General features: G+C 45.2%; 1 protein-coding gene across 1 annotated transcript in view; it reads left to right on the forward strand.

Annotated features, from left to right (window-relative positions):
• The window catches only part of ECHS1 (enoyl-CoA hydratase, short chain 1), a 110,918-nt gene that overhangs the window by 64,677 nt on the left and 19,651 nt on the right, over positions 1-26,590 (forward strand). The window contains exon 7 of the mRNA XM_069240630.1: positions 1,187-1,254. Within this exon, the coding sequence (XP_069096731.1) occupies positions 1,187-1,254 (68 nt within the window). The remainder of the gene's footprint in view (positions 1-1,186; positions 1,255-26,590) is intronic.

Genomic DNA, 26,590 nt, shown 5'->3' on the forward strand with positions numbered 1-26,590 from the left:
AATGCGGAGATGGGAAAAATACTCCTTCGGTGGTAGCTGGACATCCTGCATGTAAGGGGGTGGCAAACCTTTTCATATAATTACCAAGTGGAGCCAGATCTCATTCGTGTTCAAAACATATACAAAATTCCATTTCTCTTGCAAAGCCCCCAGACAAGGCTCGTTAGATAAGACCACTAATCTCTGCTGTTGGAAGTGAAAGTGGTCTGCAATCCCGGCATCAGTCACGGCAGAGCAGGCTTGAGTTTTAGATGCATTAGCTAGACGTCTACGTGCCCCCATCTCTGTAGCCTCAAAATATGGTTAATAATCATATTGTGTAGCTTCAAAACATGGTTAATAATCATGTTTGTGTAGCCTCAAAATATGGTTAATAATCATGTTTGGATGAGGCAAGAGAAACTCAGTTGAATAAGACATGGTTCTGAATATGCTCCCATGTATTCAAAGGCAGCAGGAGAACAAAACATTGATTATTATAGCTGGTTTTACATCAATAACAGTACATGTATTATCGATGTATAATTCTATCTGCAGTAGCTTGAATTAGCCCAAAAAATGTGTATCCGCCACTGCCCTACACAAAGGTTTTCCTTTTAGCCTAGAAATGCTTCTTAGGTAAGCTGTTGGAGGCAGGTGACTCCCACTTCTCTTTAGTATTCCTTCTCTGTCTTTTAAGTGATGGCTTTTTTACCTTCCAGATTCTGTTCTCCTTGTGTCTTCATTTACAAATCTTGATCTTTCTAAAGTCTTTTAGGTTAATACCTGCGTTCTGATCTATTTGTGTCCTCCCTATGGCTTCCTCCAATTAAATTAATATTTCTAAAGCTTTTTATCGTGAGTACTCCTTTCTTTTCTGCATATTTGTCCTCCCTCTAATGTATCCATGTTCTGCAAGCGTTTGCTTCCCTTTTCCTTTTTACTCTGAACCTTTCTCTACTTCTTCTACTTTTTGAGGCTGCACCTGTCTTCGTCCTCTGTTATCTTCACATCCTCTGAAGACCTCATGAGATTAGCATTTTGGGAGCCCTCATTCTGTTGTCCTTTTTAATACTGTCTTTTCCGACAGGCACACAATTGTTTTCCCAGCCTATGCAACTTGGATCTATTTCTCATTTGTTAATTATTTTTTTATTTTAAAGAATCTTTGAAGACTTACACAACTTAATTTGTGTTTTCCCCTCAGCATTTGAGCTGACATTGGCAGAAGGAGCTCGCTTGGAGAAGAGATTGTTTTATGCCACATTTGCTACCGTGAGTACAAATACTTTTTGCCATTCATGTTGGACTAATAATCCTTCACAATAAATTGGTGGGACATGTTGTTGTGGGACTGTGGAGCTTGAGAAGCAAGGAGTTTAGTAAAGGCTGTGGTAACGAATGTTAATCATATGTTTCCACAGTAGAGGGATAATGAGACTATGCAACTTGGACAAGAGGCAGCTCTTCCGTAAAGCTCTCGGCTGTGGGGCGAGGGAGGACTGCAAGTCTGTGGTTGGTCTGTACTTGTTTCGGTTTTTGTTGATGTGATGGTTTGTGCAAGGCTACATTTTGTCTCAGAGGGTGAAAGCAGGCCATCCTAGTTCTCTCATAGCTCCAAAGCTGAAAAGTGAGGGCCTGCTTCTTTAATGAACATGTCAAGTGTGTTAGTGGGGTTTGTGAGCTTGAGCATTGCATTTACTTCAGTAAGTAGCTGTTAATTGCTTTTCTACAATTTCGAGACCAACGGTGCAATCTACTGGGGAAGAAGATGTTACAGATTTTAAATTACGTTTTCTGAGGGAGATAACTGTGATGTAGCAATCATCCTAGTATAAACTTTTACAGCATTATACCCCACAGAGGTATCATAATTGATGGTGATTACAAGTTGTATATGATCCTCAGTTATCTAATAAAATTGCCACTGATTATGTACGTTTGTGAAAGTAAGAAAACAAATACAAGCCTCATTGTGCATGTATAAGGCCCAAAGAACTGACAGTATGATAAAAAGGTAATATACAATTTACAGTAGAAGAGATTGAAGGGGAAGAGTATATAGCTCAATTTCAAGTTGAGTTCCTGGAAATAAAAATCCTATCTTGTCTTGCCCTGACATGGGAGAGTAGCTCCATTGGGAAACAAGATTATTTTTTCTTTCCCAAAAGTACAACAACATGCAATTTTGTTTAATATTTCAAGGACCGGTGCTCCCTGGGGAGGTGGTGTGGAGTATCACTGGTTGTATTTCCTTTATCTCAGTTAATGTCGCTGCTGGGCGTGGCCGCCCCAACGCGTGCATGGGGAAGTTGGTTTATATTTGTACTATACGGTTTTTGAGAAAAATGTTAATATAAACATGCTAAAGAAAAAAAGATTTCAAGGACATTCCAGAATGTAAGACTAAGCAAGGTAAAGCTTCCAAACATAAGTCTTGCCTTTCTTGATGTCGTTTGTAACTAAGAGATCTACTGTTCTACCTGAGATATACCTCTGTATATTGCTTTCAAGATTATACAGTCTTTTTGCTCTAACTGAAGAATTTAGACTATTAATGAACAATTAAAGCCAACTATTTCATGTCAATTATTGTTTATTCTAGTTTTTTTTAGATTAGTCTACAAGTAATTTATGTCCATGAGTAAACCCTTAAATGAAAGAAAATTCTAGCTGCAGATTAATTACCACAGAATTTTCCTCAGGCAACATTTTTTGAGCTTTGTTTGGCTCCAAGTGTCATCGTCCGTGCCGAAGTGATGTGCACGGTGCCTGTATTGGCACAACCTCAGCATCCGCGGATCTGGACAATTTTTGACTGAATTCCTACGACCATATTTTCAGTTTTGACTAGTGTGCCTTTTTTTCTTCTTTTTAGACAATGTCCCCGAAGAAACTCATCAGTTTCAAGCCTTGTGGTGCCTGTCAAAGGCAAATGTTTGTGACAGATCTCCCACTTGGTGTTTCTGTTATGCCTGGAACATGACCACAACGCCACAGTATCCACAGATTTCAGGTTAGAAGTCCACCTGCGAGCGGGCCATAAAGCTTGTGGCTGCTTGTCACATGACTGTGTTACTCTACGTCCTGTTGAAGAAGGAGGTCTTGGGACGCTTCCTGAGTTGCTCATTCTGGTCATTGTCGCAATCCCGGATTTCTTCAGGTAAGACTCACAAGAAGTAGTCTAAGAAGTTAAAGCGCTCTTTGACTTCTCCGCATTGGTCCCATTCATCGAATAATGCAAGGAAATGACACTAAAAAATATATTTCCCACTCCCAAGTTAATCCTGTGGAGCCAGTGTCTGGCTCTTGGTCCCCTCCAAGCTTCCCTGAGTTTATCAGAGCCAGAGCGACCTCTACCCAACTGCATGAGCTTAATGAAGCCATGAGCCTCATTTTAGTGTGGTCAGTCCCCCTATGGAGTGCCTTCAGGCCCCATGGATTTGGAATACACACCGATTGGGGTTTCGCCAGCAGGTCATCCCTCTGTGACAGTCGAGCCCTCAGATTTCGTTCTGGATTGGTGGGTCCAGATTGTCCCTGGCGCAAGTTCGCCATCTCCTCCATGGACCATTCCAGTGGCGCTGCTCCAGAACCTTTTGTGATTTCCGAGTCTGATACAGAGTTTGACTGGCGTTGCTTGATGCCGGCCCGAGCATCGACCAGGCCCACACAGTCTGAACTGGAGAACGGAGCCCTGTTTCCCTGAAGGGGCCTCTGAGGAGCACACACAAATGGAGGGGATCTGAGGATCCCTATGGCTACTCCGACAACCTAGCAGAGTCCATGTCCGATGACACCTAGTATGATGACCTGGTTGGTGCCTGTAGTTTACCAGACACTGGTCTCGTCTTTGATTCCACAGTTGCTACGGAGGCAGGGGTTTCCTTTGTGATGGTGGTTCAGAGGGTGGCTGAGGACCTAAGCCGTCAGAAGCCCACAGTTGAGGTCCAGATCAGTCTTGACAGAGGAACTTCTACAGAGGTACTAATTGACAGCCTGGAGTGTCCCCCTCAGAACCTCTACAACCTTTAATGAAGCCCTCACTGATGTCCCTCTCAGGGCTTGGGCCAAGCTTTGCCCAGACATTCCTGTGCACTGGACTTTCTTCAGCCACCATTGTCCCTTTCCTGGGGACCCAGCCCTACTCTCCCAGCATCCCATCCCGAGAGCCTTGTGGCCCAGGCCTCAACTTCCTACAAAAACTTTGGTGTGTTCCCTACCACACCGCCAGATAGGGAATCCAAGAAGCTGGATACCTTAAGAAAGATAATGTTCGATGGCATCTGTCGCTGTAGATACACATGTTGTGCATAGCCCGCCATCTGGTGTTGGGTCGGAGTGTTACAAGTTGTTTTTCTTCGAAGAAGTCTTTCGAGTCACGGGACCGAGGGACTCCTCCTCCTTGTCTCCATTGCGCATGGGCGTCGACTCCATCTTCGATTGTTTTCTTTCCGCCATCGGGTTCGGACGTGTTCCTTTCGCTCCGGGTTTCGGAACGGAAAGTTAGCTAAATATCGGAAAAATTACGTTGGTATTGTTGCGTTCGGGATCGGCTTAGATAGAATCGACACCGAATCGAAGAGTGAAGAGCTCCGGTACCCTTTGGGGTAGTTTTCGATCCCCCGTCGGGGCGTGGTCGGCCCGACCGCGTGTAAAACAACGCTGATGGAACGGACCCCGTTCCGTTTCTGTCCTAAATGCCACAACAAATACCCGTATACAGACCAACATTTGGTCTGTAACCTGTGCATGTCGCCTGAGCACAGTGAAGAGACTTGCGAGGCCTGTCGTGCGTTCCGGTCCCGAAAAACACTCCGTGACCGTCGAGCCAGAAGACTGCAGATGGCGTCCACGCCGACAGCTCACCGAGAGTTCGAGGAACAAGAGGAAGAAGAAACCTTCTCGATCCATGAATCGGACTCCGAGGAATTCGACGACCAAAAAACTGTGAGTAAGACGTCGAAGCCAGCACACAAGAAAAGTGACAAGGCCCAGGGGACGCCACTGCCACCAGGCCATGGCTCGACCCATAAATTCGGTGACCGACCATCGGCACCGAAATAGGCCGAAATAGTGCTGAGATCGTCCGACTCCGGTCGAGACACCGGCACGCAGCCTTCTCGGGACCGAGAAAGTGCTGCTGAAAAAGATCGACGCAGAGACAGCGGCACCGAGGAAGATCGACGCCGAGAGGGTTCGACTCCGAAAAAGAAGAAGGTCACCTCGGAGCCGAAAAAGAGTACAGACAGGGTTTCGGTGCCAAAACGACCTGCAACCGACCCAACTACCGGTTCCTATTCAGAGGAGCAATCACTGTCCTCTCAGATGCGAAAGCATAGATTTGAGGAAGAGTTGCAATCCACCGAAGTGGACCACACACAGAAACGTATTTTTATACAGGAAGGAACAGGGAAAATAAGCACCCTTCCCCCTATTAGGAGAAAAAGGAAACTGGAGTTTGTCAGACCAAGCACCACAAACAAAAATGGTGAAAAAGGTAACTCCGCCACCCTCTCCTCCACCTGTAACTAACGTTTCACCGGCACAAACTCCATCACATTCCCCGGCTCACACCACCATGAGCCAAGGTGACCAGGACCAAGACGCTTGGGACTTATACGACGCCCCAGTGTCGGACAACAGTCCAGAGGCGTATCCTACAAAGCCCTCACCACCGGAAGATAGCACAGCATACTCACAAGTGGTGGCTAGAGCAGCAGAGTTCCACAACGTGTCCCTACACTCGGAACCAGTTGAGGATGACTTCTTATTCAACACCCTCTCCTCCACCCATAGCTCCTACCAAAGCCTGCCTATGCTCCCAGGAATGCTTCGGCACGCAAAGGAAATCTTCAAGGAGCCGGTCAAGAGTATAGCAATAACACCAAGAGTGGAAAAGAAATATAAAGCACCTCCCACAGACCCTGTTTTCATCACCTCACAGCTGCCACCAGATTCTGTCGTAGTAGGAGCAGCTCGCAAGAGAGCCAACTCCCACACATCTGGGGATGCACCACCCCCAGATAAAGAGAGCCGCAAGTTCGATGCAGCCGGAAAGAGAGTCGCAGTACAAGCTGCAAACCAGTGGCGCATCGCTAACTCTCAAGCACTACTTGCGCGCTATGACAGAGCCCATTGGGACGAGATGCAACACCTCATTGAGCATCTACCCAAAGAGCTACAAAAAAGGGCGGAACAGGTGGTTGAGGAAGGACCGAACATATCTAATAATCAGATACGCTCCTCTATGGATGCAGCGGACACAGCTGCAAGAACAATTAACACATCTGTGACTATAAGAAGGCACGCATGGCTACGAACGTCTGGTTTTAAACCAGAAATACAGCAGGCAGTGCTCAATATGCCATTCAATGAGAAACAACTGTTCGGACCAGAAGTGGACACGGCAATTGAGAAACTCAAAAAGGACACTGACACTGCTAAAGCCATGGGCGCACTCTACTCCCCGCAGAGCAGAGGCACTTACAGCACCTTCCGCAAGACAACCTTTAGAGGGGGGTTTCGGGGTCAGGCCACACAAGCCAGCACTTCACAGACAACACCGTCCAGCTACCAGGGACAGTACCAGAGGGGAGGCTTTCGGGGCCAATACAGAGGACAATTCCCTAGGAATAGGGGAAAATTTCAAAGCCCCAAAACCCCTACAACCAAACAGTGACTCACATGTCACTCATCCCCTCCACACAACACCAGTGGGGGGAAGAATAGGTCAGTATTACCAAGCATGGGAGGAAATAACTACAGACACTTGGGTCTTAGCAATTATCCAACATGGTTATTGCATAGAATTTCTACAAATCCCTCCAAACATACCACCAAAAGCACAGTATTTATCAAAACAACATTCAGACCTTCTGGAAATAGAAGTTCAAGCATTATTGCAAAAGAACGCAATAGAACTAGTACCAAGGACACAAATAAACACAAGAGTTTATTCACTGTACTTCCTAATACCAAAAAAGGACAAAACACTGAGACCAATCCTAGACCTCAGAACACTAAACACCTACATCAAATCAGAACACTTTCACATGGTCACGCTACAAGAAGTGTTACCATTGCTAAAGCAACAGGACTACATGACAACCTTAGATCTCAAAGACGCGTATTTCCACATACCAATACATCAGTCGCACAGGAAATACCTCAGGTTTGTATTCAAAGGAATACATTACCAATTCAGAGTATTGCCGTTTGGTTTAACAACCGCACCAAGAGTCTTTACAAAATGTCTAGCACTAGTGGCTGCACACATCAGAAGGCAGCAAATACACGTATTCCCGTATCTAGACGACTGGCTAATCAAGAACAACTCACTGACAAGGTGCTCACACCACACAAATCAGGTCATACAAAACCTCTACAAACTCGGTTTCACCATCAACTATGCAAAATCACACATTCTGCCGTGCAAAGTACAACAATACCTAGGAGCCATAATAGACACAACAAAAGGATTAGCCACTCCAAGTCCACAAAGAATTCAAAATTTCAACAAAATCATACAACGCATGTATCCAACACAGAGAATACAGGCAAAAATGATATTACAACTCCTAGGCATGATGTCCTCATGCATAGCCATTGTCCCGAACGCAAGACTGCGCATGAGGCCCTTACAACAGTGCCTAGCATCACAATGGTCACAAGCACAGGGTCACCTTCTAGATCTGGTGTTGATAGACCGCCAAACATACCTCTCGCTTCTATGGTGGAACAGTATAAATTTAAACAAAGGGCGGCCTTTCCAAGACCCAGTGCCACAATACGTAATAACAACAGATGCTTCCATGACGGGGTGGGGAGCACACCTCGATCAACACAGCATACAAGGACAATGGGACGTACATCAAACAAAACTGCACATAAATCACCTAGAACTGCTAGCAGTTTTTCACGCACTAAAAGTATTCCAACCAATCATAACTCACAAATACATTCTTGTCAAAACAGACAACATGACAACAATGTATTATCTAAACAAACAAGGGGGGGACACACTCAACGCAGCTGAGCCTTCTAGCACAAAAGATATGGCGATGGGCAATTCACAACCACATTCGCCTAATAGCACAGTTTATTCCAGGGATCCAGAATCAACTTGCAGACAATCTCTCTCGATCACCAACAAGTCCACGAATGGGAAATTCACCCCCAAATTCTAAACACTTACTTCAAACTCTGGGGAGCACCTCAAATAGACTTATTTGCAACAAAAGAGAACGCAAAATGCCAAAACTTCGCATCCAGATACCCACACAGGCAGTCCCAAGGCAATGCCCTAAGGATAAACTGGTCAGGGATATTTGCATACGCTTTTCCCCCTCTCCCTCTCCTTCCATATCTAGTAAACAAATTGAGTCAAAACAAACTCAAACTCATACTGATAGCACCAACATGGGCAAGGCAACCCTGGTACACAACACTGCTAGACCTATCAGTAGTACCCCACATCAAATTGCCCAACTGGCCAGATCTGTTAACACAACACAAACAACAGATCAGGCATCCAGATCCAGCATCGCTGAATCTAGCAATCTGGCTCCTGAAATCCTAGAATTCGGACACTTAGACCTTACACAAGAATGTATGGAAGTCATAAAGCAAGCTAGAAGACCATCTACTAGGCACTGCTATGCAAGCAAATGGAAAAGGTTTGTTTGCTACTGCCATCATAATCAAATCCAACCATTACACGCATCTCCAAAGGATGTAGTGGGTTACTTGCTACACTTACAAAAATCCAATCTAGCTTTCTCTTCCATTAAAATACACCTTGCGGCAATATCTGCATACCTGCAGATTACCTATTCAACTTCACTATTTAGGATACCGGTCATTAAAGCATTTATGGAAGGCCTTAAAAGAATTATACCACCAAGGACACCACCCGTTCCTTCATGGAACCTCAATGTTGTCTTAACAAGACTCATGGGTCCACCTTTTGAACCCATGCACTCTTGCGCAATACAGTTCCTAACCTGGAAAGTTGCATTTCTCATCGCCATCACATCTCTACGGAGAGTAAGCGAAATTCAAGCGTTTACAATACAAGAACCTTTTATCCAAATACACAAAAATAAGGTAGTCCTAAGGACCAATCCTAAATTTTTACCAAAGGTTATTTCACCGTTCCACCTAAATCAAACTGTAGAACTACCAGTGTTCTTCCCACAGCCAGATTCCGTAGCTGAGAGGGCACTACATACATTAGATGTCAAAAGAGCACTAATGTACTACATTGACAGAACAAAAAACATCAGAAAGACTAAACAACTATTTATTGCATTCCAAAAACCTCATGCAGGAAACCCAATATCAAAACAAGGTATAGCCAGATGGATAGTTAAGTGCATCCAAATCTGCTACCTTAAAGCAAAAAGACAGCTGCCCATTACACCAAGGGCACACTCAACCAGAAAGAAAGGCGCTACCATGGCCTTTCTAGGAAATATTCCAATGCACGAAATATGTAAGGCAGCCACATGGTCTACGCCTCACACGTTCACCAAGCACTACTGTGTAGACGTGCTATCCGCACAACAAGCCACAGTAGGTCAAGCCGTGTTAAGAACCTTATTTCAAAATACTTCCACTCCTACAGGCTGAGCCACCGCTTTTGGGGAGATAACTGCTTACTAGTCTATGCACAACATGTGTATCTACAGCGACAGATGCCATCGAACTGAAAATGTCACTTACCCAGTGTACATCTGTTCGTGGCATCAGTCTCTGAAGATTCACTTGTGCCCACCCGCCTCCCCGGGAGCCTGTAGCCGTTCGGAAGTTAGCTTAAGCTTTGTACATTTGTAAATATATTATTTAAACCTTAAATAGGTACATACTTATTCACTCCATTGCATGGGCACTATTACTACAACACAACTCCTACCTCACCCTCTGCGGGGAAAACAATCGAAGATGGAGTCGACGCCCATGCGCATTGGAGACAAGGAGGAGGAGTCCCTCGGTCCTGTGACTCGAAAGACTTCTTCGAAGAAAAACAACTTGTAACACTCCGACCCAACACCAGATGGCGGGCTATGCACAACATGTGAATCTTCAGCGACTGATGCCACGAACAGATGTACACTGGGTAAGTGACATTTTCATTTTTCTCCCACCAGCATGGCATTGTGTTCCGTACACACCATGTGCTTACTGAGCGGTTATTCCAATACTGTGTAGGATACAGTTGCACAAGTGCTGCCTGTGGTCTCAGAAGAGGCCTGAGCCATAGCCTCCAAAGCTATTGCAGGTAGAGTGATGCAGCAAAGTTCATGATCAGATGAGGATTGGATACAACTGACTCACTAGGGAGAGCCATTGCTTCCATACTGACACTCCAACGTCACACCTGGCAGAGGACAACTAGATATTCAGGGGATCTCGAGGCATCCTGTGTGTACATGTACTTCAATGGGACTTGACTTTTTGGCAGCTTAGCAGATTCAGCGCTTGAGCGTTTCCAAGACCACTGCTGGGCAGTTGGGGCTCACCATGGCCCCACAACTGCTGTATTCTGCCTTCAATTTCTTCAATGGCTATGGTATGGGCTGTCAACTGTGTCCATTTCCCCGTGCCACCATTCCCAGCAGAAGGCACCACAGTACTTTAGATTGCTGTGGATGGTGGATGTGGATCCCATAAGTCTTGACCCAGTCTGCCCAACCCCCTGGCAGCTGAAATGTCAGGCCTCTTTAGTTTGCCCTCCCTACCATCATGGGACCCGGTTGGTGTCAGAATTCGGCCCCTCCTGCCCCAATGGTGGGAAATCACTTCTGACAAATGGGTGCTTCAGATTGTCCAGCAGGGTTGTGCCTGATCTTTCCATAACACCCTGCCACCTTTGCCACTGATCGGCTGATGGAGGACCACGTCTCGCTTTTGCAACAGGAGCTCCAGGCTCTTCTGGTCAAAGGAGCCATTAAGAGGGCACTGGCATCAATAGTAGGTTGTGGTTGCTATTCCTGCTACATTCTGGAGCTGAAAAAGGACCAAGGCCTTCATCCTATCTCCAACCTTGTCAACTACTTCCTGAAAAAGGAAAAATCCAAAATGGTCACTTTGGCTCGGGTACTGTCTGCCTTCGTCCCTGGAGCCTGGATGGTAGCTCTGGACTTGTAGGACCCCGACATCCTTATCCACATCCCGCCTGCCCACAGGCATTGCCCACGGTTCACGGTAAACTAAGAGCATTATTAGTTTGTTGTGCTCCACTTTGGCCTTACCAGCACCCCATGGGTTTTCACCAAGGTGATGGCTGCAGTACATCTGCAGAGAACCCCTAACTGCGAGTTAGGGGTTCCAATCTTCCCCCTAACTCGACTGTCTGAAGTCTGAATTGCCCCAGGCAGTTGTCTCCCACCTTCAGCCTATGGTGGACCTCTTGCATTTGCTGGGGTTCACTACCAACCCAAAGTCACACCTGACTCCCTCTCAGAAGCTCTGTTTCATCTGAGCTATTCTGAACACAGTGCAGTTTTGAGCTTATCCTTCACAGAAGCAAGTTCTGGATATTTGGGCTATGATTCTGATGTTTTAGCCCCTATCCTGAATTGTGCTAAAACTGACCCTGAGGCTGCTGGGTCTCTTAGCCTCCTTCTAGTAAAACATGCCTGTTGGCATATGTGGGCCCTGCAGTGGGAACGGAAGTCCCAGTGGACAGAGCATCAGGGTAATCTCTCCAACATAGTCCAGATATTGGAGGTAATGGCAAAGGATCAGCCATGGTGGCTTATGGACTGCGATTGAGTCGGCGGCAGACCCCTCTGTCTTCCTCATCTAGAGTCCACAGTAGTGACAGATCTGTCACTTATGGTATAGGGCAGCCATCTGAGAGAGGTGGAGATCGGAGGACTCTGGTCTCCGGCAGAATCTCAGCTCCCCTTCAGCATGTTGCAACTGAGAGTGGTTAGCTTGGCATAGAAGACTTTTCTTCCATCAGGGCAAGTCTGCATCAGGTTTTCACCGACAACACCATCACCATGTGGTATTGCAACACAAGCAGGGCGGGTGGGGTCGTAGACCCTATGTCAAGAGGCCTTATGTCTGTGGACATGACTGGAACGTCAGGGTATTTTCGTGGTGGTTCAACATATGGCAGGGTTTCTGAACTGCAAAGCAGACAAACTCAGCCATCAACGCCTTGCAGATCACAATTGGCATCTCCATCTAGAGGTAGTGCAAGGTCTCTTGGGAGATTGAGGAGAACCATGGTGAGATCTATTCGCCACCACAGAGAACGATCAATGTGAGCACTTCTTTGTGCTGGAGTTTCCAAGGTGGCTGTCTCTTGGAGATGTATTTCGGTTCGAGTGAAGCTCAAGCCTCCTGCACGTCTTTCTGCCAATACCACTCCTGCCCACAGTTCTTAAGACGATCAAGAATGACTGGGCCCAAGTCTTCTTAGAGGCCGCATACTGGGCAAGGAGAGTCTGGTATCCTAAACGTCTGAGCATGAACATCTGTCCTCCGATCAGGCTTCCCCTTTGGGAGGCTCTCCTGTCTCAGCAGCAGGACAGGGTCGTGCACCCAAACCTGCATCCTTTCCATCTGCATGTGTGGAGAATGAGGGGCCACAGTTGAGGGTATTTGATTTCCCCCACTGCCCCGCTCATAGTATATCATGTCATTCTGGCAGCCAGGCATCCCTCCACAAAATGATTACGTCTTTCTCACTTTTCTCGTCTGGCTCTCCTTTTGAACCCTTACATAGCTGCCCTCTGAGACTGCTTATCATCAAAATAGTCTTTCCTGTGGCTATAACATCTGCCATGAGGGTTAGCAAATTACAGGCGCCCTAGATTCACACCCAGTTCACAACCTTTTCCCTGGATAAGTTGGTCCTTGTAACCTGTGCCTCCATCCTACCGAAGGTGGTTACACCCTTTCACGTTAAGCAGCTACTTTCTTCGCCCCACCTCATCCTACCATAGAAAAGGAGAGACTCCACAGCCTGGACCCTTGTCATTATACATCGATCATTCAAAAGACTTCAACGTGGGTTTTATAAGAGTGAAGAACGGAAAGGTAGTGCCACACAGAACCATCTCCAGATGGACTCTCCTCTGTTTAAACATCTGCCTTGCAGTGGCCAAGAAACAACCTCGTGATGGCTTGAGCTCATTCCACCAGAGCTAAAGCTGCAACCATGCCATCAGCTAGAGGAGGTCCAGTTCTGGATATCTGTCAGGCAGCTACGTGGGCATCACTGCACACATTTACCAAACACTACTGTCTAGATGGTCAAGTCTGGCATGATGAGCGTTTCGATGTTTAGTCTTCTAGGACTAATTAGAGGACTAATTAGTGTAAACAGTTCACAGACCCACCTCTGGGGAGAGATTGCTTTGGTATATTTTATAAGGTATGGAATCAGAAGTCTGTATCAGATAAACAAGTTACTTACATTTGCTAATGCCTTATCCAGTATAGACTCTATTTATTGTTCTATTTAATTCGGGAACTAGCCCATAAAACAACCATTCAGCAAAATCATTCACAATTAAATATACATGATCAAAACCTAAAACTGTTAGCTAAATCTGTGTGCATTATTTGATTAACGACTAAAATCAAATACAAAAGAAGACTAGAAAAGATATTTAATAAATTTGATTGATTGGTAAAAGCAATGTGCACTTGATTCACATTATAATTACGTACTAACATGCACAATGCCACGTAAAAAGTTAAAAAACAGTTCATACATGAGCTACAGTAAAATATCCATATATTTTCTCAACAACCAGAATGCATGCAAATAACTGCTAAGCCTTAAAACTATGTGGGGATTGCTGTCAGTCTGGAAAATTTGATAGCCCGTTTTGAAATGTCTCGCACCCAGACCTCCTGAGCCTTGCATATATGGTACAAAAAAACAATAGGTGTTCTACATCCTCATTTGCTTAATTGCATAGTGAACAGTGTATGAATTTGTCTAAATTTGATTTCCACTTGCAAGTAAACTTACTTGCAAAGTGCCTATCCTAAATTTTATATACAACTTGCGTGCCCGTGGTGGTAACTATACATCCATATATGGTTCCAAGACCGTAACTGGTTTGATGGTTAAAAACTCATCTACCAATCCATCTGGTTTAGCACTGTGATGACAAGAATGTATTGTACTTTTCCAAAATGCCTCTGACTACGGGTTTTATGTTGTTGTTTATCAGTTAGGGATTGCTTCAGGACATGCTCAGGCCAAGGCCACTAAATTGTGATTTGATGTAAGAGAGACATGGGATAAGGTTACATTTCCCTAGGTTCAATATTTCTGTCAGGTCATGCCTGTAAGTGAATGATTCTGGGGTTGGCCAAAGTTTTATCCAGAAGAGGAGGGGTTTAGTATGGTTAAATTGCCAGTCCCTTTATGCCCTGCATCAAAAAACAAAGGCACAATCTGGGTACTCTTGGGTAAGCTAAATAATGATCTTAAAAGTTAGTCTCTTTGGATGTCAAACCACTGTTGTTTCCTACTACCCAAATGTTTACCCCAAAAAGGACCACTGCTTAAGCTTTTGCCCTGTAATCCTTTATGGCTGGTGAGACCGATCTAGGCATGGTGACTTTATACTTCTTGATACCTGCAAATGCGGTATGAAGCAGAGTCATTTCACATTTTTGGATTTGGGATTGCCTGGTACATAATTTATCTAACCTTACTTCTAAATAGTCACAGTTGTGAACGAATTGCAGTGTCCTCCCTTTCTTTGTAAACCCTCCTTTTTATGAACTGTGGGGATTGAACACCATGATCTTGGTCATGGAGGTTTTCACTTCCAGCCAAAGAAGGTTACAGGCTGAATTATACAGTTTATAATTTGTCTCCTATCAGCGTTGGTTGAGTAATCATGTCATGTGTTACACAGGACCATGAAATTGTATCGTAAGGAACAAGTGCAGTGGATAATAAACATTCGGTTTCTAAACAGTCTTAGGGTACAGGGATCTTCCATACCGATGTTTGCTGGCACAGCAGTATGCAGTCAATCAACTTCTTTAAGGAGGGATGCAACAGGGCCCTTTGCATTGTGCAACCCTAGTTCTACAGTTGCATTAATTTTACCCATGTCCTCATGTGCACAATATGAACAAATATTAGACCATGGTTCTGAAGCAGTTGAGAGCTATCACAACTATTTGCACGATTAAAATATAAACGTGGTTTGCTCTTGAATTGTGTTGGAATCAGGAGAAGGAAATGTTTGGGCACCCAGTGCTAATAGGCCATCAGTTTTCATGTAGTTTCTCAGAGTAAACTTTTTGGTGTCAAAGGCATAAGCTATGTTGGATAAGCGTTGTGTGAAAACATTGTCAGAGTCCATCAGTAAATATCAGTGGTGCTGGTGCCAAATCCAGTCCGTCACCTTGTTGATCAGTGACCCTCTTGCAACTTGGAAACATTTGCCACAACGATAAGAGCTTCCTTTATCCTGTGAGTTGAGAGACTAGTTTCCTATTGGGAGCAACAGATGTATTGGTTCAATAAATATGTTTGGGACTCTGGGGGCGTTGCATGCCCCAATTTTCAGTTTTCTAAGGAAGAAAAGGGTTTAGATGGAGAAGATGAAAATGAGGGATATGCTCTGGTGGTGTTGGAGCCACTCAATGATCTTATAGGTCTTGCATTTATTATGTACAGGCGTTGTGCAGCTCTTATCCCCCCCACCACCTTTGACTGATGGTAATTATTGCCAGTGCTGGGATGAGCGATGAACTTAAGTGTCGTACGATGAATGGTAGTACTGCCAGAGCTTATGTTCCACCCAGAGTTTTTGCCCTCAGGTTTCAGGTGACCTGGGCAGCAGCTAGTTTGCTCCTCTCGACACTCAGACAAATATGCCACCAGGTCTTAGGATAAGTTGGCATTAATCTCTGAAAACTCCGACACCCTTTGTTTCAAAGACTACACTGTTAGTTTCACAGAGTCAAGTTTGCTCCTTAATTTGGCAATTAATGAACCCATATCCTTAGGGCTTGTAGTAAGTAGCCAGTAATGTTTGTTGGAGGCTAGGTCTCTATAAAGTGTGCAAAAACGATGTACACTATGCAGAAAGTCTGGGCAACCACACTTTGGTATCAAGAGGCAAAAATAGATTACCAAATGCTTAATTTTTGCGGTGGCTGGGTCGAGCAGTGTAAGCCAACCCAGAAGATGTGCCAAGCATTTGTTATACTCACAGTATCAATAAATATGGACACACACTTGAACGAATAACTTGGTTTAGCTACTGGAGGTCACAGTGCCACCAAACATTATACACTTGCAGGGTTTGTCCTCCGGGTCCGTCAGGTGAAATGTGGTCCGGCTGCTGTTTCAGGTTCATTGGTCAGTGGCCAGACAGTGAACTGGACTTCACTGAGGCTTGCCTGCCGAGTTCAGGGAGTGATACCTTCACTCTGGAGGGAGGTTCTTGACAACTTTTAGAAGAGTGGAGGTCCTATGGAGTTTCTTAGGCTGTCTGATGTCCAGTCGGCCCCTCAACGGCAATGGCCGAGTCCAGGGTGCAGCAGGCAGCGATTGGTGCCTTTTTCTTTGTGCAGCAGGTCTTCTGTTCTTGCGTTTTGGGTCCTCTTTGTCACTGGCCTTCTTGTGTCCGTTAAATCTGATCTACAGGTCTAGGGATGCCCACTAAATATTGCATTTAGTGGGCATTTAGGGGAGTACCTGGTAGTGGCCAATGGGCCAATTATCGTAGGGTGGCTACATCCACTTTGTGACCACTTCGTGTGGGAAGGGGTCACATCCCTTACCCTTATAGGCTATTTTCCTGCCATCCAAGATGGAGGAAAATGAAATGGTCATCTTAAGCCACACCTGAGGGGTGGTGCAGGCTGAGGGTGGCCAATCCTCCTAGTATTTGTGCGTTTTCCCGCCGTTTCTCCTGCCAGATGTGGTTTGAAATAAAGGTGGTCATCTTCTGCTAGTAGCAGGGCTGTAGGTTGAGTTTCAAGGACGGCAAGCCCTTTGAAGCTCCGCTGGCTGGGCAGTGCACATTCCTAGGGGAGGAGGTGTAACACCTTTGCCCAGGAAGGACCTTGTTTTCTGGTCCAAGAGCAGAGGCTCTCTTCACATGGATCCAGACTCCTGTCTGGTGGTGGCAGGCTGGTTTGAACTAGCCAGCAACTGTGCCAGGGTGGTGTAGGTTTTGCAGAGATGCCTCTAAGGTGGCCCCTAGATACATTTTATAAGAAATCCAACACCAGTACCAGTGAGGATTTATCACTCTGAGTTGTTTGATACCAAACAACCAAGGGTTCACAGTAGCCGTCATGTAGCTGGGAAATTCGTAATGACCAGTGTCCAGCACATGTACTTGCTATGGCTCCCCCGTACACTTACTATGCCTTACGTTTTTGTAAAGACACAATGGAGGGATATTTGCTCATGCAACTATATGCTCTCACATGCATTATCCTGCTCCCTACCTTAGGGGGTGTAAGGCCTGCCAGAGGGGTGATTTACCTATAGTGCATGCAGTGTTAGTGGACAGGGCACTCTTGGTGAGTGTCATGTCGAATTTGCAATTTTTTAACACACCTTGTCATGCACTTGCAATGACAGTCCACATGAGGCTGGTGTGGGGCCTCTGAGTGGCACAATTGGTGCTGAAGCTTTGGGGGGCCCTCTTCAGCACCCATTCCCTGTGTACCAGGGGGAACCATTTACTAGGGACCTACAGGTGTCACTGACGTGCCAATACATAGTACAATTTTGGGGAAAGGGATCTGGCCCTTTATGAAAGCACATCATTTTCCGGGCAATACGTGGGAGTCTTAACAATGCAAAAAGAGGCCTTTCTCACACTATTCCAGAGTCAACTGGCTCATATATTTCTCTTAGCAGGCTGGCAAGTGAAGCATAAGGGTTTGTGCAGATTATACTAGGCGTAATAGGTGAGTGGGTACTCAAAGAAGCTGTAAGTTAAGGCTGACTAATAGCAGCCATTTGTGAATCAGTGAAATACCTATTTAGACAGTGTGCCTTTGTTTTGGTGGAGGCTTTAGGATCCAAGGTGGCAAACGGGTGAAGTGTTTTCAGACTAGAGGCACCCTTGTTGACCCTTACTTTAAAGAAAATGGGTAATTTTTAGCTTAGTTCTTAGTTTTCCCTTTATTCAATGTCTCCTCTACCTCCACCTTCAAGTTATTATCATCTAATGTAAATGTTAGAAATGGGGTTTCTGGTTGGCTAGGGTATGCACCTCAGCCAGGCAGAACTTACCCACTCTAGTCAGGGCAAGGGAGTTACACGTCCAAGATAACCCCTGCTCACCCCCTTGGTAGCTTGGCACGAGCAGTCAGGCTTAACCCGGAGGCAATGTGTAAAGCATTTGCACAACACACACAACACATGTGACGCTATATCCCCACCACAAAGGAAACACAACACCAGATTATATGAAAATATACTGTATTGTACACAACGCAATTATCAGACCAAACATCACATATCAGTACTATCCTGCTACCTTAGCAGTTGTCAGAACGTTACACATTAGTTACTCTGCAAACTAGGAGTAGTCACATATAACACACAGGTTACTCAGTATTCTGCAACATAAGCAGTAGTCAGGAAAACACGTTATTACATCACAGCACTTGTCATAGGAATATCATAAAATGCCCATAGTAGGAACATTAGAAAACATATGGCAAGTTAGAAAAACATATTAGCCAGCATGTCCATAAAAGGAACATTTGCATACACATATGTAAAAACATAAAACGCAGGTAGGTAATATATGAATCAAACAAAATTCTGTAGAAAGAACTTTGGGATTGCAACTATATTGGTCCTTTAAACAGTACCTGGTTGGATGAAGGCACCTCCAGTGCCTAGAAGGCGAACAATGGGGCCTCCGGCGCTCCTATGCGCAAAACGGGGGCCTCCCTTATACTCTAGAGTCAGAGGAGGGCGACATGCACCTCCTCTCTTTTATAGACAGGCCCCTCCGGGGACTGTGACTACTGGGGGGCCCCCAGGGCCTCAACCGGCCCTCTCGGGGGGGCCAAAGCCAGCAAAAACTACTGAGGGCAGGAGGGGGGCACCACGCACCCCCTCCGGTTTAATGACAGGCCCCTCCTGGGAGCTTGCGATCTCTGGGGGGCCCCCACAATAATGCCCGTTTTACCTAACAGCAGAAAAGGAGCGTCCTGCTCCTAACGCAGAGGCCAGGGGGAAGGGGGCACTCCCCGCGCCTTCCCCTGGTCCTGCCGTGAAGCCACAAGAAGATCGGACCCCTCCTGGGGCCCGAGAAGACACTCGCCTGCACCCGATGCGGTGCACGATTGTTCTTCCAGCTTCCCGGGCCGCTGAGGTGATCTTATTTAAAGGGGCACAATGCAGTAAGGAGCCTACGAGCTCCCAAGGCTCCATAAGCGCGCTGCAATCAGCGCTATGGCAGCCGGAACCACGGAAAAGCACCCCTCGTGAAGAAATGGATGCAGGGGTCAGGGGCCACAGCACCCTGCCCCTGGGGAGCAGAATCTTAAGACAAGGTCCTCAGGTGGAGGGCCCAGCTACAGGCCAGCACAAGGGAAAGGCAGCAAGTGGCAAGTCCTTCACAGTGACCAGGCAGATCACAGGTCAGCACAGCAGCAGCAGTCCATGGCGGTTCCTGGTGAGTCCTTTCAGCCTTTGGTGTCCAGTTCCAAGATGATTCCAAGAGTCTCCAAATTGTGGGGAAAATTCCCCTGTACTTAGTCAGTTCTTACAGTGTTTTACCATGGTAGGGAGAGGAGGTTCCAGCCAGTTACAACTGGTTCTGGGAGTGCCCCCTCTCTCCTTTCAGCACAGGCTCCAAACATCAGTGGGGGGTTAACGACCATATTGTGTGAGGCCAGGGCACAGTCTTTACAAATGCAGGTGTGCCCCGCCTCTCCCTTCTCTCAGCCCAGGAAGACTATTTAGTATGCAGATGCACCTCTGTGACACCTCCACCCTCCCTGTGTACAGGCTGTCTGAAAAGTATGCACAAAGCCCAACTGTCACTCTGCCCAGACGTGGATTGGAGTCAAGCTGCAAAACACCAGAGTCATAAGTACAGATAAATGCGCACTTTCTAGAAGTGGCATTTCTGTGATAGTAATAAAAAATACTCCCACGCCAGTAAGCAGTATTTATTATCACCATCACAACCATACCAAACACGCCTACGCTACCCCTCATTAATCAGACAATACCCCTTACACATAAGGCAGGGCATTTCTAATGCAATCCTATGAGAAGGCAGCACTCACAGCAGTGAGACACCAAGTTAGGCTGTTTGTCACTACCAGGACAGGCCTTGCAATATGGCACATGTCCTGCCTTTCTACATACATGGCACCCTGCCCATAGGGATAGCTAGGGCCTACCTTAGGGGTGACTTACATGTAGGGAAAGGGGAGTTCTGGGCCTGACAAGTAAGTTTAGGTGCCAGGTCCCTGTGGCAGAAAACTGTGCACACAGGCCCTGCGCTAGCAGGCCTGAGACAGGTTTGAAAGTCTACTTCAGTGGGTGGCGCAAGCAGCGCTGCAGGCCCACTAGTAGTATTTAATTTACAGGCCCTGGGTATAGAAATACCACCGTACCAGGGACTTATACAGGGAGTGCAGAATTATTAGGCAAATGAGTATTTTGACCACATCATCCTCTTTATGCATGTTATCTTACTCCAAGCTGTATAGGCTCGAAAGCCTACTACCAATTAAGCATATTAGGTGATGTGCATCTCTGTAATGAGAAGGGGTGTGGTCTAATGACATCAACACCCTATATCAGGTGTGCATAATTATTAGGCAACTTCCTTTCCTTTGGCAAAATGGGTCAAAAGAAGGACTTGACAGGCTCAGAAAAGTCAAAAATAGTGAGATATCTTGCAGAGGGATGCAGCACTCTTAAAATTGCAAAGCTTCTGAAGCGTGATCATCGAACAATCAAGCGTTTCATTCAAAATAGTCAACAGGGTCGCAAGAAGCGTGTGGAAAAACCAAGGCGCAAAATAACTGCCCATGAACTGAGAAAAGTCAAGCGTGCAGCTGCCACGATGCCACTTGCCACCAGTTTGGCCATATTTCAGAGCTGCAACATCACTGGAGTGCCCAAAAGCACAAGGTGTGCAATACTCAGAGACATGGCCAAGGTAAGAAAGGCTGAAAGACGACCACCACTGAACAAGACACACAAGCTGAAACGTCAAGACTGGGCCAAGAAATATCTCAAGACTGATTTTTCTAAGGTTTTATGGACTGATGAAATGAGAGTGAGTCTTGATGGGCCAGATGGATGGGCCCGTGGCTGGATTGGTAAAGGGCAGAGAGCTCCAGTCCGACTCAGACGCCAGCAAGGTGGAGGTGGAGTACTGGTTTGGGCTGGTATCATCAAAGATGAGCTTGTGGGGCCTTTTCGGGTTGAGGATGGAGTCAAGCTCAACTCCCAGTCCTACTGCCAGTTCCTGGAAGACACCTTCTTCAAGCAGTGGTACAGGAAGAAGTCTGTATCCTTCAAGAAAAACATGATTTTCATGCAGGACAATGCTTCATCACACGCGTCCAAGTACTCCACAGCGTGGCTGGCAAGAAAGGGTATAAAAGAAGGAAATCTAATGACATGGCCTCCTTGTTCACCTGATCTGAACCCCATTGAGAACCTGTGGTCCATCATCAAATGTGAGATTTACAAGGAGGGAAAACAGTACACCTCTCTGAACAGTGTCTGGGAGGCTGTGGTTGCTGCTGCACGCAATGTTGATGGTGAACAGATCAAAACACTGACAGAATCCATGGATGGCAGGCTTTTGAGTGTCCTTGCAAAGAAAGGTGGCTATATTGGTCACTGATTTGTTTTTGTTTTGTTTTTGAATGTCAGAAATGTATATTTGTGAATGTTGAGATGTTATATTGGTTTCACTGGTAATAATAAATAATTGAAATGGGTATATATTTGTTTTTTGTTAAGTTGCCTAATAATTATGCACAGTAATAGTCACCTGCACACACAGATATCCCCCTAACATAGCTAAAACTAAAAACAAACTAAAAACTACTTCCACAAATATTCAGCTTTGATATTAATGAGTTTATTGGGTTCATTGAGAACATGGTTGTTGTTCAATAATAAAATTAATCCTCAAAAATACAACTTGCCTAATAATTCTGCACTCCCTGTAGGTGAATTAAATATGCCAATTAGGTATAAGCCAATCATACCAACTTTAGATGGGAGAGCACCTGCACTTTAGCACTGGTCAGCAGTGATAAAGTGCTCAGAGTCCTAGAGCCAACAGCGAGAGGTCAGAAAAACCAGGAGGAAGGAGGCAAAAAGACTGGGGGTGACCCTGCGTAAGGCCAAAAGTCCAACAGTAAAGCTTTCAGCTGCGTGTCTTTATGCAGATTTTACCTCTGGCCCAGCACCCAATTAATTGTCCGCAGCCTTCCTTTTGCCCATTATTGTGGTGATTTATCCCACAAACGTACTCACTGTTTGCCACAGAATGCGCCTCATCCACAAATTTCCAGAAAGATTGAGCCCATGGGTTTGCCCCTTTCCTCCATCCTGCTGCTGACAGGCACAGGCGGGTCTGCCTTTGGCCCAGGTTCTCCTGAGCACGTCCCATGCAGCGGGAAGTGCTTTCCGCGCTTATATTCCTGTGCCGGTCATGGGGCTCTCGGGCACCACCCCTAGCGCTATGGCAGCTGATATCAGTAGAGACTGCCAACCCGTAGACTCCTTACTGACTTTCCCTCCCTCATTGTGTGAACTATTTTGGCATCACAGAAATCCTTCAGGACCTCACCTTGGTGCACTGGACAATCCACCTCAATTTGGCTTTGTGCTTCTGATGGAGAAAACAGTCATGAACTGAGGTCCGTGTACTGGGGTGGCAGAAGCATATCACTTTGGCATGGATTACTCCACGCGGAGCCAAACAACTGCACCTATATGCTCAAGGGGACTGCTTAAAAAAATAAATCCAGATCCATTCTGTTGCCTGGGGAATATTCTAAGGTGAGGTACAATGGTGTCTAGATGCTCAGCCCTCTCTGAGATGCCTCCCAAGTGATTCTGAGACTTCTTCCACATAAAACATTACACAGTTTGTAAATGGTCCCTTCACCAGGATCCAAGGCAGATGCAGCAAGAACAGAGAAAATAGGATGCAGCTCCTCGCTCACAAAGACAGCAACACAGTGGGGAAAATAAGGTGTATCATACATGAGACACACCACACTTTCCTCCATTATAATGGAAAGACATGATATCGGTAACCGAGGTCCCATAGTGCCATTATAGACCAAATGCACACTGCACCATGAAACAGCACCATCTGCATAGCAAGAACATATGTATTGATTTTAGACATAGTTCTACTCCATGCATTGTATAATAACATGGAGGCCAAAGCACATTGAAACACTGCTACACATGAGCACTTGCACTGGAAGCAGCAGAATTTAGCATATCGAAGCACGCTGGTGTATATTACAACCAACATGAACAAGAAGAAATTAAACGAATTGCCACACATTTTGGCCCACCACTAAACTATCACATAACCGACTAGTAGGAGCATGTGATCCATATGAATAGGGCATGACTGGCCAATATAGTCATGGAAATTGCATGTAACTACAAAAATGAAAGACAAGCCAGAAAACGTGAAAAACACCTAACTCACCCAAAGTGGTGTTCAGGATGCAACCATCCATGATAGTACAACGTTTACCATGAAACAGCAAAATAATGTCACCCAGTTTTTAAGAACATATGATATCTTTCTACCTAGATTTATAGTGTTCCCAAGCACGCACTGCTGCTCAAAAGCAGGGTGCCCAGTGCCACTCACCAAAATGGTTCACTATGAAGTTTTAGTAATGAACACTGATACAAAATGTTGTAGCATCACAACAGTTTATTCTCCTTCCATACTGCAGAATACACACTACCTCCTGAGGTCGGTTGTTCTGTGACATCCACCCAAAGTGGTGCATTATAAGGATATTTTTTGGTACCTTGTGATAATTGTAAACACACCTGCATCAGAATAGCTTAATTTGAAAAAGCTGTCCAAGAATAATCATTGGTACCGAAGTATGGTCAGCTGTAATAGCCGCACTAAGTGGTGCACAACCAGGATGGCTCCACAAACAATTCCACAGAACACACAGCTGTCACTCACTGTATGTAAAACATATGCACAATCCACATGCACCATCATAACAGCGCAATCTTTCTTCTTCTTCACAAATGCATCCATAAAAATTACTTGTAGAAAGATGATGGTGACCACCTGTGAAAGAAACTTAAATGCAAGTCAAATAATGTCATCCCATTAAGTATTACCATATGGGCAAGGACACATAACTGTATACATTCTCCTCCTCAGAAAAACTTATGTATACCCTTACATTAAAACACAGTTGAGGTATGGTATACATTGCTGAAATCTAAACCCAGGTCTACAGAAAACGTGGTAAAACAGCTCTCCCTTCTTTGTGATGCCATCAAAAAGAGTCTTTCCTAGATTACTGTTGCCAAAGAAAGTCTTACTTCCATTTCCACAAAAGTTGTAAAGCAATCATTGAGGAAGCTGAAATGCTGACAGACTCACTGGAGCTTCGTGAAACCATGACCGTAATTCATCAAAGTGAAAAAAAACAAGGTCGTGGCTCATCCCCCTCTGCGCTTGCAGTATTTACCCTGAGTACCACCCCACTGTACGCAAGAGATCAAAACATAAGTAGCCAGTGGTTAGCTTGTTAATAGCAAGCATTGACAAAGCCAATAGCTTTCATCTAAGTGAGAGCTATTGGTTTAGCCATTGTGTTCTAGCTGTGTTGTAAACCAGCATGACTGCTGTTGAGCATGGCTAAAGGTTAGTGGCGTAGAGTGTCATGGAGTGTTGTGTCTTAGAATAGAGTGGTGTGGAGTAAGGTAGTCATAGAGAGGAGTGGAGAAGAGTGTTGTGGAGTAGTGTGTCAAAGAGAGGAGTGGGGTGGAAGGATGTTGAGTAGTGTTGTGGAGTGCCATATCATTGAGTTGAGTAGCTTTAAGTGGAGTAGAGTGAAGTGGTGTAGAGTTGCGTGGAGTGGCATAGAGTGGAGTAAAGTTCTGTGGATGGCATAGTGTGGAGTAGACTAGAGTGGAGTGGCATGGAGTAGAGTGGAGTAAAGTTCAGTGGACTGGAGTTGCATAGAGTGACGAGGAATAGAGTGGAGTGGTTTAGAATAGAGTAGGGTCATAGAGTGGAGTGTTGTATAGTGCTGTGGAGTGGCATAGAGTGGAGTAAAGTGTTGTGGAGTTCTGTAAAGTGGAGAGGTTTTGTAGAATGGAGTCTTGTAGAGTGGAGTATGCATGGTGCAGTGGCGCACTGTCATTACAGACAACACTTTTTCTACTGAAACTACTGTTATATTTGTGCAGACATAAAACTATAGAGCACACAAATGATAGCATCCAATATTTGGATTGTATTAAAATATTTGTTTTCACCACCCGTCAGAGTTACAAGAAAATGAGCTTCATTTCTGCTTTCCTAATTCTGATATATTCAATAAGAATTGTAGAATTCATTGGCTTGAATTTAAATTTTGTTGTGTCAGAAAAAAATTAATCCTACATGCTTTCCTTTCAACCTCTGGTACACAGCAAGATTGTCACATAAATCCTCTCACTTTGTAGTCCGACAAATAAAAATAAATAGTAGCCTCCCTTTGAAGACCGAGCCTATCATTTGCCCTCTTTCTTTGAATGTACAGCAAATGTGACAAGATAAAACCAGAATTTAAAGGCCTATTTATTGCTCATTCACTTCATAACTCCAGCATGGTTATATTGGGGTTGCTTCAGCACCCACTATTCCCATACTTATAGCTTCCATGGTATGGTCATGATATTTATCAAGAGGAATTTTTAAGTTATGCTGTTAGAAAATGACAAAAAAAACAAGCTTGAAGACAGAACATTGTTCCTCACAGGCATGCGAGCTTGATGAACTGGGAGTGGCAGAGATAAGGATAAACAGTCAAGCAAAAACCTACGAAGCAGGAAAGCTTTTCAAAGAAATACAGCATGTTTACTGCTGTGAACTAGCATACAAGAGACAACTGGAAACATGTACTCTTGTGGAGTGCCTTATGAAAAAGAAAGAGTTCCCAGATAGCGAGCACTCATGGAAGAGTGCAAGGAGCCAGGCAGGGAGGTCGTAAACAGGCTGTGCTCCATAGGGCGGGAAAGACATGCTGGATGCCTAAAATAAATAAAGCCAGCAAATAGAAAGCAAGCAAGTGTTAGTTACAAAGTCAGTGGTAAGCAGAATGCATTCCCAGTGAAGCTTTTAGCACGTCCCCAATATGTGTTTGCAACCAGATTGTTGCCGTGACTGGTAGGCTTCAACCTAAGAAGTGCAGTGGTACATAGTTTTTCCTATGAGATTGCTGCCTGTTTGCCGATTAATGCCAAGGTTGCCAAATACCAATCCTGAAGTCAACCAGAAGGTAATCTCAAAATGAGTAGGCCCATTCGATATATGTTCCTCTTTATTTGATTTCTTTATTTTCAAATCTAAAGTTCTTCAAATCATTTTTTCTCCAAACA

This window comes from Pleurodeles waltl, chromosome 6, assembly GCF_031143425.1.
Source record: "Pleurodeles waltl isolate 20211129_DDA chromosome 6, aPleWal1.hap1.20221129, whole genome shotgun sequence".
NCBI classification, from domain to species: Eukaryota; Metazoa; Chordata; class Amphibia; order Caudata; family Salamandridae; genus Pleurodeles; species Pleurodeles waltl.